The sequence below is a fragment of the Drosophila ficusphila genome, unplaced genomic scaffold (genome assembly GCF_018152265.1).
Source record: "Drosophila ficusphila isolate 14025-0441.05 unplaced genomic scaffold, ASM1815226v1 contig_414, whole genome shotgun sequence".
Lineage (NCBI taxonomy): Eukaryota > Metazoa > Arthropoda > Insecta > Diptera > Drosophilidae > Drosophila > Drosophila ficusphila.
Genome location: NW_025064328.1, coordinates 9,861,811 through 9,875,571, shown reverse-complemented (window position 1 = coordinate 9,875,571; position 13,761 = coordinate 9,861,811). Strand labels below are relative to the sequence as shown.

At 46.5% G+C, this 13,761-nt stretch overlaps 1 protein-coding gene across 2 annotated transcripts in view; it reads left to right on the top strand.

The window, feature by feature from the left end:
• Nucleotides 1-13,416, top strand: part of LOC108096611 — a 49,966-nt gene extending 36,550 nt beyond the window's left edge. The window contains exons 2-9 of one of the 2 annotated variants that reach the window (XR_001771715.2): nt 4,875-6,609; nt 6,669-6,863; nt 8,019-8,184; nt 8,254-8,407; nt 8,772-8,917; nt 8,985-9,198; nt 10,460-10,710; nt 11,001-11,110. Coding sequence is in view for 1 of the 2 variants with exons in the window: in XM_017198355.2 (XP_017053844.1) it covers nt 4,875-6,609; nt 6,669-6,863; nt 8,019-8,184; nt 8,254-8,407; nt 8,772-8,917; nt 8,985-9,198; nt 11,001-13,066 (4,676 nt within the window). In the remaining variant the exon portion in view is untranslated. Of the gene's footprint in view, nt 1-4,874; nt 6,610-6,668; nt 6,864-8,018; nt 8,185-8,253; nt 8,408-8,771; nt 8,918-8,984; nt 9,199-10,459; nt 10,711-11,000 lie in introns of both variants that reach the window. The other variant, XM_017198355.2, reaches the window with a different exon arrangement.
• Nucleotides 13,417-13,761: the final 345 nt, after the last annotated feature.

Sequence of the window (13,761 nt, the reverse complement as noted above, 5' to 3'; positions counted from 1 at the left end):
AAAAATATCAAGTAGTAAATCTTTTCAAGGCATTCTAAATGCATTTCCAACAAACAGTTGTCTTAAATGTGTTATTTATAAATTTTATAGACTCATATATTTAAATATTATTACTTGTAGATCTCGAAATTGATTTTCTGAAAGAAGAAAATGTTTTTTTATTGCTTGGAATTTTCCAGAAATTGTTAAGGAAAAGTTATTCCATTTGTGTTTTATTGCACACGTGCTGTTTCCTTTACAATTTCTTAGCATTTTTCCAACATATGCGCAAACATTTGCTACCATTTGGCCATTCGAACTTCACTTCCGTTTTGCGGTTTCAGTTTTGACTTCTGTTTAAGGCAGTATCGTTCAAGTCAAGCGCTCTTACAGTGGCGGTGTTTAAGTTCATCGTCTTATCGGGGAAATGTGTTTATAAGTCGCGTTCGGCGACGCATTGAATAACATTTTAATTGGGAGTTGCAAAATGCGTGCCCATAAGCCAAGCAACCAGGGAACACGTATTATGGGGGCCCAAGTTAATAATGACCGTTGATAACATGCACAGGAAAAAACTTGTGTTGTATATGGTTGATACTTTTTACTTTAACACCAATCTGTTATGAAAAAAAACTGATCCGACAACTCTTTGCATGATTATATTTAATGAAAAAGAAATCTGTTTTGGGAATTTTATTCCGAACTGTATTCGTAAGATCGTAAAATTACTATCAATTTTAGATTCAAATTGTTTAAGTATGTTCACTTTCAATAGTTATTTTGTTGCAATATTTTGTGGGTATCACTCGTGTTATTTTCTTTAGAAGCGAAGACATTTTTTGATTGTCTTTGATTGTTTTTTGATTTATTTGGGGCACTCATTTTCTAATTTAAGCAATTAAGCACCTGATTTTCCCCGGTGTAGCAGCTCCCTAAACACCGGACTTAAAGTGGCGCCAGGCCAAGTCGCGTCAGACAAAATGAAATGGCGATTAAAATATCAATTGCCAGTCGCGGAGCTGGGACATCGATGATGATGATGATGATGGCGACTAAGCGCATTAATTTAATGCTCTCAACAGCTGGCCACGCCGTGCATAAATAAAATGTCACTCCATTCCATTCCATTCGATTCCATTCGATTCGATTCCCGACCATCCAAAGGTGCAACATTCGAGCGCTGTCGATTCGGATTTCGATTTGGATTCGGATCGAGATTCCTATCCGACGACAGCACTTTCCCTCGCATCGCATAATTCAATGTCGCAAGTGGCGGCCAACTTATGAGCGACTTGCACTTGGCTCTTAAATCAGTCAGCGGACTGCAGGCAGCTGCATCTTCGGGCCGGTTGACCTTTAGCGTCAGCTATTTTTAGCCACAATCGCGTAATCTTCGGACCCACTCGGAGCTCCGAAATGGAGCCTTTGGGGGCCTTATGAAATTGTGTCAGGCCAGCCATAAATTGCCGGCTTTGGGAGCTTGTCCAGGTGCGGATTTCTGATGCCGCATTTCTGATGCCGCATTTCTGTTGGCGGATTGTGGATTGCGGATTGCGGATCGGACACCTGAAGCGGTTGAAGAAAATTACGGCTGCGACTGTGGACACAAGACACTTTGTCGCAAAGGCATTAAAGGGATTTGGAGTTGGATTTGGAAAATGAAACCAGTCTGGGTGTCCCATTCCCCCTTCCACTGCCCCTTTGCTTCTGGCCCTGACACCCTTTTTTGCAGCCTTTCCAGCGGCTACTCCAATTGCAAATTGCAAAATGACAGAGAGCTTACTTTGCATTGTTTCGCTGGCCTGACAGCAGGCAGAATTTGTTGGCCACTCCGGTTGCAGAGATCGCCAGATCGGCCAGATCGGCCAGATTCCAGATTAGCCTGGCCAACAGTTTCCCCGGCTCTCGGCGGAATTATGCCATAAATAGTTTGGAACGGCCACAGCTGTTGGCTTTTAATTAAATGCTCGCCGGCAAGTGGCTGTGATTAGCCTCTACTTTTGCACAGAAAGAAAATATTTGCATATCCCCCGATCTTTTGTTTTTCAAGTTAATTGTCTTGGAAGTCTAAATTAAGACGAGATTAGGTAAACAAAGATAATTACTCAAGGAAAAGAGTTTATTTTGTAATGAGTACTGGAGTTTCCCAGAAGAATTACATTTGCATAATTGCAGATCTAAAGTTTTAATTATATTGAAACTAAACTAGGTTGTAATGAATTAGGTTGTGATGAACAAATAACAGATTTATTTAAAGGAAAGAAAATAACATAATTTGATCTACCACACACATGATTTAAATCGTATTTATTTAAAAACTTAAACAATTTTGATTAGGTTGCTTGAAAACAGCCCGTTTATTAAAGAAATAATTCAATTTAGTTTAAGTACTTTTTTGTTAGACTCTTTGAAGAATATTTTTAGGTGTGCCTTCTGGCACAACATTGGTAGTAAGTACTTCACAAAAAACATATTAAGAATCCTAAAAAGCTGTGTAAGCACCGCAGACAGATCGGCTGGTTAATTATTTTTCCGTGTGTGCAAACCCAATGGAGAACCTGTCGTCGCGGCCCACGGTTTGGCAATTAAGCAAAACGCTCCGGCTTCTAACTGGGTCAGCCTGCAGGATGACGGCAGCTGAAACATTCAGGCACCAGGCACCAGGCACTTGCATCCGACTTGGCAACTATCTATTGGATAGGCGATGGCTGGATGGGCGAGTGAGTATCCGCGGCCCACGCGAAATAATCAAACAGAATGATGGGAAATTAAATGTACAAATCATGTTTACGACTTGTCGTCAGTCTGCCCGAAAAGACGGGCGGCACAGCGGCGGTCTGACAGTGGGCGTGGCACCACTCATGCCAGCTAATTGTTGTTCGTGGCTTTGGCAAAATGTTGCCCAAGCTGGAAACGAAAAAAAAAACTAAAGAAATGGGCAAAAAATCAGCAAGCGAACCCGAGCCACATTGACACCATTTGCAATTAGGAGAAAAGTGCTCCGTCGGCTACTGAAGATGTGGCTGTGGATGTGGATGTGGATGCAGATGAGGATGCTGCTGGATGCTGGATGCTGGAAGCTGGCTGTTGGTTGTTGGCTGTTAAAAAATCTAAATAGCTGAAAACCGGTAGCCACAACGTGGGCCGCAGTTTTGTCTTAAAAAGTTAATTGCCTGATTTGCTCAGCCTCTCCAGCCGGGAAGTGAGATGTATGGGCTGTTGGCTGTTTGGTTGTTCGTTTGGTTGTTTGGTTGTTCGGTTGTTAGCCAAATGTGCTAAGCGATAATCACATAAACAGTGGCCTTAATGAAGTTGGCGCGTCGTTCGCACTCGCCGAGATGCAGAAACTGCTTCCTTAGGTGATTCTTATTTATAGAACCCACTGTTCGATCCCGACTTGAACTGCAAATTGCCGGCTTTCTGCCGAGAAAGAGTGAGAGACAGAGATCATTAAAATGGCCTGCATGCACCATTGACTGTTGACTGACGCGATCTGTAATTTATAGATCAAGTCCCCCTGTCGATAATGTTATTAAATCCGCAGTTGTGAGCGCTTTTGATTAATTGAACCGTTTGTGAGAAATGATGAGCGAGCCAAGGAATGTTCATGCCAATTGCCGGTTGACTCGGGTCGTTGTTCTGCCATGTTGCGGCAGTTGTTGCAGCAGTTGTTGCTGCAGTTGTTGCTGTTGCCTCATGTTGCTCGTTGCCCGTTTGCCGGGTTGCCGGCTGCCAGGTTGCCTGTTGCCAGTTGCCTTGCGGTTTTGGCCATGTTGCGTTGGCATATCAATTCACATGTCAGGCCGCCAGGCAGGCGAACAGCAGCAACCTACTTATTTATGCAGCAGACCGGGCCAACTGACTCCAACTCCAGCTCCACATCTCCGCTCAAAACTCCAAGCAGCAAACTCCGATTCCTAGCCAACAACTGACTGATGGCCACGTTCTGACTTCGGCTCGTTGGCCATGCATCCTGCGGCTAAACAACTCAATACATCAGCCATCCTCCCCTCCACTCCACTTCGCTTTGCTCAGCTTTCCTGCCCCGGCATAAATCATTTTATGCAACGAAATTATGGCAAATATCGCGGGATTACGACCATGTGTGCCGATCGCTCCCATCAACATTGCAGCACCTCGATGCCGCGATACTTCGATACCTCGATCGGTTCGGTTCGGATCGGATCGGATCGATTGGGCTGGGTATTCTATACTATGGGGTTTTTAGGTACAGAACCCCGCCCACTCGCCACGCGCTTTACGAGGTTAAAAACTCAGGGTGACGTATCATCCAAATTAGTCATCACTTCGTTATTTCTTTTCAAAGCAAAATTGCGTTCTAAAATCGTTTGCCACACACGTTCTGAAAACTAAATACATGGCTATATGGAAAAGTAAATAATATAATTTAACTAAACAGTGGGTGATATGTTTACTTGTCTAAGGAGCTCAGTTTAATTTCCAACCTAATACCGAAAACATGAAAAAATGTGCTGTGCATTTGTGATTTTACTCAAACTAGTTTCACTTCGAAAGTATTTAAAATCGTTTAATAATTAAAAATGATTAACAATTGAATAACATTTTTTGAAACTTTTGAACTTGCTTGTTAATTTATTAGTGTAGTTATTATTCTTTAATAGTTTAATGACTATGGTTAATAAAAAGTTGTATACACATAAACATAAAGTAAAACAACTTTACTTTATAAGTGCAAATCTATCACAGATATCATTTATAACATATTATCATGTTTTATAGATTTATGTTTCTTTATTTAAAATGAATTTAAAGTCATTAACATATTTTTTATAGTATATATTTTTATATAGTTTTTATATATATTTTTTCTCCTTTACTCACACTTCCGTTTCCCCTTCCTTTGCAATTTGCAGGCAGCACCACGGAGTTGGCACCTTCGCTGCTGGGCATCTACGACACATTGACGAACAGCTTGGCCGCGGGGGGCGTGGCAGCAGCGGCACCCACTGCGACATCCCACGAACCGAAGGCTTCCAGCAGCGGCGACTCCACGCCGAAACGCAGCAACAGCAACTGCAGCAGCAGCAGCAGCAGCAGCAGTGGCACTTCCTCATCGGGTGGCAGCTGCTCGAGTGTCCCCACCAGCGATGACCAGACTGCCAGCTACACGCTAGCCAGCTCCAACCACTCCATCCACTTGGGCCACCAGGAGCCGCCTGCACCGCTGGTGGTTGCGGGACTGCGCGACGAACCGGATGGCGCTCAGCTGAGCCGCCTGGTGGTGCAGCGCAGGAGCCAGGAGCCGCAGGTCCACGGCAGCAGCAGCAGCCTAGCTTCGAGTGGCAGCAGCAGTCGGCGGGGCAGCAACATCCGCGTCCTCTCCCCGAACGTCCATCGGATAATCACGCACTCGGAGATCCAACCGGTGGAGGCGGTGTCCGCCGAGGCACTCAAGCAGCACCAGCAGCAGAGCCAGAGGAGTCCCACCCAGGGAAGGTACATTAAGACAGGAGTTAGTACCTCCACTCCGGTGGGTGGTTCCACGCCCAAGCTGAAGCTATCCCACATACCGCTGTCCAAGATCACAGGGAAGCTATCAACCCAATCCGGCAGCGAACTGGTGTCCACCTTCGACTCCAGCAACGAGTATCTGAACTCGGTGGCCTTCGCCGCCTTCGAGAGGTCGTCCAAGTCGCAGGACGAGGATCGCACGCCCACCAACAAACCCGTGCCGGGAACTCCCTTCCACTTCGATGGGCATCCCTTCCAGGGAAGGAAACTAACCCTGCCCCGCTACGAATCCCAGCAGAGCATCAAGCTGATCGAGATGGAGCAGCTGGCGGCCACCAGTGCGCAGTTGCAGCACGCCCAGCCTGCCACTCCTGGAACCCCAGCCACACCCACTGCTAAACAGAATCCAAGTCTGCATTCAAATCCGCATCCAAATCCGCATTCAAATCCGCATCCAACTCCTCCCAAGCCGAAGGAGTTCGTGTGCAGTGAGCCACTGAGTCCGGTGGACATAGTGGACACCATCAACTTTGATCTGGTGACGCAGCACATTGAGAGACTCACGCTGGGTGAAACGGAGGAGTTGGATCCGCGGACGGAACTCATTGAAGCGGTGAACAAGACGCTGGTGAGCAAACCGCTGGTGAGGAGCTCCTCCGCCGCCTGTGCCTCCACCATCTGCAGTTCCCCCTTGCTGACCTACGCCCGCACCAAGAGTCTGGGTGCCAAGGCGAGCACTTTGGGTGGAGGGGTGCCCCTCAAGCTTCCCACTGCCGAGCAGCTGGCCGAACTGGAGGAGGCCAACAAGCTATCCGCGGAGAGTCTGGATAGGTTAACCGATATCAAGCCCAAGTTTGCAGCCAGGCTGAGTGAGTTGGCCAGGCTGAACAACCGACCGCTGTCCTCCTCCTCCATCTGCTCCACCTCCTCGAGCTCCAGTTCCGGATCGGATCAGCTGCTCAATGGGAAGCTGACTGCCACCTCGTATCTGGCCAGTGTGGAGAGTCTGGCGGAGAGCGAGAACGAGCTGGGGGATCCCCACCACCCTCCAGCGATGAGTGTCCTCGAGAAGACCTGTCTGGAGATCGTGGACTCGGAGAGAAGTTTCGTCGAGGATCTGGGTCAGGTGATCAAGGGGTAAGTACCTCATTGGTTAAGTTATACATTTCAAGGATCTAATGGGGATATATTTACAGATACCTCCTCGATTGGAAGGAGCGAGCCTGTCTGCGCGTGGACGAATTGCAAATACTCTTCGCCAACATTGAAGAGATTTACGAATTCAACTCGATGCTCCTGCAGCGACTGATCAACACGGGAAGGGATCCCGGGAGGATCGCCAGGTGCTTCATCGACCTGCGCGACGGCTTTGATGTGTACACAACCTACTGGTGAGTAAAAGCAGTAAATGACTCACCGAAAAGTGATTAAATAGGGAATCCCCAAGTTTTCAGTTGCCGAGGGTTACTTTCTTATCAGGTGCCGCACATAAAGATAATAACCTAAGGTTCAAACTTAACAAGGCTTTCTTAATCACACCTATTTAAAGTTCTAATAATAGAAACAACCAAATGGGGAGAACCTAATATTATAACTAGATCTCTGTTAAAGGGACTCAAAATAGTTTTATTGGTGTTATGATCAGCTAATCAAGTATTACCAGTTATGTTATACAGATATTTCTTTACACCTTATACAAATTATAGTAAAGTCTCTAAAGGCGTTGATAAAAAGTGCAACCCTTTTGTAGTCAGAGATTTTAAATAAAATTATTATTTTCATTCTGACAATTATAAAAAAATTATGGTATTCAGATCTCTCTAGTGTGGTTATCACAGCAATTACAATCCATTCAATATATCGATTAAAAGCATTTGATTTTAATATCCGCAGTAGTTTCTCAGGTGTAGTAGACAATTATTAGTGATAATTTATCATTCAAAGACCACAATTAAATGAATTTAGATTGGCTTATTAAGTACTAAAATTAATAATTCCACTTAACGTGGCTTTACTCCTGACCTGCTTGTGGATTCTGAGGGGGAAATCTCCACTCAAGCTGGCGTGTTCGCTCCACCTTCGATTTGTGTGTTTCTCTGGCTCAAAACGCTGTTGCCAAGAACGGTAACGATGGCCAAAACGATCTCGATAGACAGTTGGCTAGCAGCATGACACGAAACCCAACCAAACCAAACGAATAGCCAGCCCATCGATGGCGGCTCTTGGCAATCCAGGCACGCCATGTTCCATTTAAACGCTGGCGTTTACCTGGCTCTTGCCAATTTGGAGAGCGGTTCGCGATGGCAGCGGTTTGATTTGTCGCCCCCAATGACACGCGGCATACATCATCGTGCCTCCCACTGACCATCATGCGAACCAGCTTCGAGCTCCCAGCTCCCAGCGATCTTGCGCGATTTGAAATTCAGATTTAGTGTCCAACCGACCGATGATGAAGACCTAAAGCACATGTCATAAATCCCGATGGCTAACCCTATTCCCATTCCCATTTTGATTCCCATTTTGATTCCAATTTCGATTCCCCGCAGCACAAGCTACCCGGAAGCCATCTCGCTGCTGACCAAGTTGCTGCAGGCCACGCACACCTACTCCCTGCTCGCCTCCACGCAGAAGCTCCTCCAGCACCGCCTGCCCCTCGGATCCTATCTCCTGAAGCCGGTGCAGCGCATCCTCAAGTACCATCTGCTGCTCGATGTAAGTAGGAGGTGAAGGGAAGTGGGTGGAGATCCCAACTGACACAACTCTTTTTTCAAATATAAACAGAGCCTGCGCAAGCACTGCGACCTGAAGGAGGTGGCCGAGGCCCACGTGATCATGCGCCAGGTGGCCCACAACATCGACCAGGTGAAGCGCAAGCAGGAGCAGCAGAGCCGCGTCAAGGAGCTCTCCGGCATTCTGGATGGCTGGCTGGGACCAGGTGAGTGCCGTCTCTTTTAATGGCTTTAAAATAAAAAGCTAAACGTTCGTACTGATCGAAGACACCTGGAGTAAAATTATTACACATGATCTAACTTGGTTTAAGTCTCACGAATAAGTTCATTAAATCCTATAAGGATTGGGTACTTCTAAATAAAGATTCTATTCAAAATTGTATTTCTTATTTAACTTAATGACCTTAATGTTCTTGGATATATTTTTGATTTCCTAATTGAAAATCTACTACATCGTAATAAATAAGTAAAACACATTGAGTAAAATGAAATGTATGTATTCGTGCGGATTTATTGAGTGGAACCATCCAAACTAAGCTTCCAAGTAACCCCGCTTATTTCTCCCCTCAGAGCTCACTGTCCTGGGAGAACTCCGCCAAGAGGGCATCCTGATGGAGCAGCACAACAAGCAGCGGCTGGTGCTCCTCTTCGCCACCATGCTGATCATCACCAAGCAGAAGGAGGACGGTCGGCTGCAGTTCAAGACCTACATTTCGGTGAGTTTGTGGCCGCGTCAAACCATGAGTTATTCCTATGATCCGACATCCGACAATCATCTCGCAGCAAAACAATCTGATGCTGAGCGAACACTTGCCCGGGGAGCCGACCAGCTTCTATGTGATCCCCTTCGACGAGCCGCGCCACCAGATCAAACTGACGGCCAGGAATCGTGACCAGAAGCGCGTTTGGACGCAGCACATCAAAGGTGTCATGCTGGAGAAGCTGGACATTCCGATGAGGGCCAAGGAGCTCGTCTACCAGCTGGGCAACGAGGAAGGTGAGTGCTCCTGCCACTTGCCACTTGGCCAACTCCGCTAACTTGGCTAACTTGGCTAACTCGGTTAACTTGGCTTAGCCGCTGCTTGGCTCTAGGGCTCTTGCTAACTTCCCTCTGTTGTTTTTGTCTTACCTTTCGTTAAACCCTCCTCCTCCCCCCACCCCCTTCCACTCCCCTCCCCCGATTTTGTTGTGTTTTTTGTCATGTGGCCAAAAACACTTAACGATTTGGATTGGGGACTGCACGAGATGATGGAGTGCCCACAGTTATGCACATGCGGGTACTTGTTAAAGTTGGGTAATGCCTGTCGTCTTGGCAGCAGGAGAGCCACACAGAAAAAAGTTCAGGGATTACAGTTCCTTAAAAGCAAAATAGTATTTAAACTTACCAATATAACTAATAGAATGATCAATAACTTGAATATCTTATTCTTTCCTTAATTTTTCTTGGATCTTCTAGATCCTTTAAGTTTGATTTATTTTTAAATCGCTTCATTTTAAGAGTCAATGAATTTGGTACTTAAAATTTGTATAGTTATGGTATGCCTAATGTGCTTTCGTATAAAAAAACAATAATGATTTTAATATGAACTGAAATTGTATAAGTTCTTTGTTTTGCTCATAATATAGGTACTTTAATTTTTAATCGTATCAGAACTTTAGTTGTGATCCAAAAATGCATTATATTCTATGTACAAAAGTTACCATCAATTTTATTTTCAAATACTGAGTGTTTTGTTAAATAATATTTGAATTATTAAAGACATTATACAGCTGAAATTTCATTTGTAGAATATAAATTAGAGGATCTTTTTTTTGTAAGTATTGTAAAGTCATTTAATAAGCATAGTTTGATATAAACGAGGAAAGCTAGTGCAGAATTTTTCTCACTGCACTTGCTGGTGGCTCTCCTTAATCCCGACCAGCACATGGAGGACCTGCCTCAACCCACTCCGCGGCGCGGGGCACTTATGATTCGCACGCTCCAGCTGCGACCGAGTGACATAACCGAGTGGCAAGCGAGTCTAGCTGGCCTTTCGCCAAAATCGTGCCAGATCTGTCGACGCCTCGGCGGCGTGTTGATTTATTACTTGGACCCAATGTAGGCGCACTTTAATTGCGCACCTCGGGCAGCCACTTTCCCAGATCGTTAGGGGTTTTGGGTCCACCTTGTACCGCTTAGATGGTGTCCCACTAGTGCCTAGTACTAATTCAACTGATCTAACTCTACTCTACGAAATGCTATATGTTTACCGTTGTAGTACTACCAGTGATGCATTCTAAAACTAAACACCCCAAAACAAAGAAACGAAAAAACTTTGACTAGTGTTTAAGGCGTTCTAAGGCTAAATCCCCACACCCAGAGACTGAAACCGAATTAAAAAAACTCACCAAAAAAATAAACAAAAAATAAAGTATAATCTGAACAGACAGAAACTAAGGGCTATTGTTAAATATCCTAATCGTAATCGTAGTGTTCGCTAAAATGTAACTAAGGTGACCGAAGAGCCTAGTAAGTATTGCGAGTACCGTACTTGGATTGATAGTTTTAATTGGCCTGTTAACTCGTTTGGGGTCTGTGTTTTGCATGCATCCTAACCCCAGAACCATAATCGTACAGAGAACGCTACCCACTAACCAAACTACTAACCAACTGCATGAGTTGCTTTTGACTGATACCTTAGAATGCATTCTCACTGGTGTTTGTTATTTCGCTCACATTCTCCTTTCACCCACCCTCCACCGCTTATCATTATCCCTGAGAAACCAGATCGGAGATTAATACTTTACCCTTATATGCAGATCGCACTCCAGATCGCAGCACCTGGAAGTGGAGCCTCCACTCGGGCAGCAACTCCACTCCCACTTACTTGGAAAGGAGGAACGCCTGCAGGAGGAGCGAGATCCGCCAGAGGAACTCCAAGTTCAAGCGGAAGACGGTGGCCAACTCGAGCTCCTTCGACAGCTTCAACGAGTCCCTGGAGCAGGAGGAAGAGTCCGTTGACCAGGTGAAGCCATCGAAACCACTGGCCAGGAACAACAGTTTGGATGATACTGCGCTGCAGAAGCTGGCTGCCGCCATGAGATACCGAAAAAGAGATGCTCCCGGCAAGGAGGAAGTTAAGACTCCGGTGAAGGAACCCTGCAAGTGCGGTCAGGATGGCAAGCAGGTGGATCAGGAGGAGTGCTCCTGCATCCTTAGAGACCAACGCAGCCGAAGTGCCAAGTCCCATTCGCCGGTCTTCAGCTACAAGGCGCTCAAGGAGCGCAGCAAGTCGGTACCAAGGATCGGGGGATTCAGCTTGGATGAGGAGGCGGAGAGGGAGCGGGAACAGGATGAGGATAGTGCTGCTTCCTTGCGAGGCAGCAAGCCCGATCTCAGCGAGCGGAAGACGAAGGGCAAGGGCTTCTTCGAGGTGAAGCAGTACAACCACAAGACGATGCCCAAGAAGATTGCCACCCTGAAGAAGCAGCGGGGCAGCACCACCAAGAGCTGCTCCAGGTTCTACATGGATCTCAGCGAGTTCGACAGCAGCAGCACCACTGTGCTCAAGATCACCGAATCCACAGAGGAACTGCGGCCGAGTGGGGAAATTGAAGTGGCTCAGGAGGCGGAAACCTTGGACTACAGCCAAGAACAGGAGTCGGATGTCCTTTCTCCGGCGGAGAAGTCCAAGCGGGATGCGCAGATCGTGTTGGATTTGCTCAAAAACAACAAGGAATTCGAGAGGATCTACAACAAGCAGCAAAAGCGGAGGGAAAGTCCTGTGAGTCCAGTGAGTCCTGACATTATAGGGAAACCCCTTCTGCCACCGCCACGCCCACCATCCCGATCTCCACCGCCTCTGGAAGTGGAGGAGCAGCAGAAGAAGCGCGTGGAGGAGGTGGACTCGGTGGGCGAGGAGCCCATCTACGAGACCCTTCTGCGCAACGTCCATGTGCCCTACAAATTCTCACCTGTTTTGGGAAGAGCTAAGTCCTCGCAGATGCTGAAGAAACGATCGAAGGCTGCTCCTGCAGTTCCACGCCCGGAATCGGATTACGTGACCCTGGTTTACTCACCCGATGGAGTGTTGCAACGCGTGGGCGAGGAGGCAGTCCATAGGGACAGCTGCAGCTCATCCTCCACTTCCACTTCCTCCAATGGCTCAGGATCCACTCTCAAGAGGGACAGCCAAAACACGGTGATCAATCTCTCGATGGAGGGAGTCCAGGAGCACGGATCGCGTCCCCTGCCAAAGAACATGGTGTCGGGATCGGAGAGCTCCCTCTTGCCACGTGCCCTGAAATCCATTGACAACCTGAGCATGGCCTTCGGTCGATCCAACCGACCGCCGGAGCGCAGGGTCTCCGATGTGAGCGAGATGTGCCGCCAGAGCGTTCTGCACCGCCAGGGAAGCGAGGCGGTGGGCGAGCGGATGGCCCACGTGGACTACGCCGATCCGAAGACCCTCTTCGGATTGGGAGTTCTTAACCACTCAGAGCGCGACTCGGTCTTCTCGCTGACCTCCTCCTCCAGCGACAGCATGTGCGAGCAGCAGCGCAAGAAGTCCGGAGTGGATGCGCCATCTGCCTCCTTTGAATACGAGCAGCAGGTGGAGGACAGTCTGGAGAACGACTTCCGGGACTCGGCCATCTACAGTGATGACAACGAGAAGCGGTCCGGGGACTACGATGTGCAGCTGCGACGACCCAGCAGTCCTCCTCCGCCGCCGCCTCCTTTGGGTCCACGTCCCCATCAACCGCCGCAGGTTGCCCCGAAACCCTCCAAGGATCAGCTGCTCATCCAGCAGAGAGCGGGTGTCGTCGTCTGCCAGTCGGCATCCCGCAGTTGGGTCCTCCAGCAGATCGAGAACTTCAACAAGTAGGATCTGACATCAGTTGATCCTCCAACTACAAGCATGATCTAGAGATCTTAAAAGATCCTTACAATTTATCTGAGATCTATGGATCTCAGTTGATCCTCCAGCAGATCGGGTAATTTAACAAGGAGTATCCAAGGATCCTTAAGTGATCCTAAAGAGAAACCTTTATAAACAACCCATTGCCATAAACACAATTCCTTTGTAATTTCGATATGTAAATAATTATAAGTGTTTAATACACACTTCGTATGCAATGTTAATCTTAGATACCGTTAGTCGACTGTTTTATAATTAGAGCTTAGTTGCATAACCGCAGAGTCATTTAATAAAGTTCATAATCAATTGATATATTACAAAAATGTCGTTTACTATAATTGTAATTGTTGTTAAGGGGTTGTATAACATATTTTACATACATTTTAAAAAGTTGATTTCGATTTGTTTTCTGAAACATATATGGGTTATTTTTAAATTTTAAGTCAAGTGGAAAAATGTCAAATAAATTAATTTACATTTTTTGAGCACAAGCTGATATTTGGGTGTTGCAACTGGCTAGGTTAAGTCAGGTTCTGGAACTGGCTAAGTCTAGTTGCCTGAAAATATGCTTTACATTGTGGAGCTTTGGATTTGTTATAATTCTGTATAACAGTTCGTTTTTATGGGAACGTTGAGTTTTTGATTGTTTAACTTAAACATCT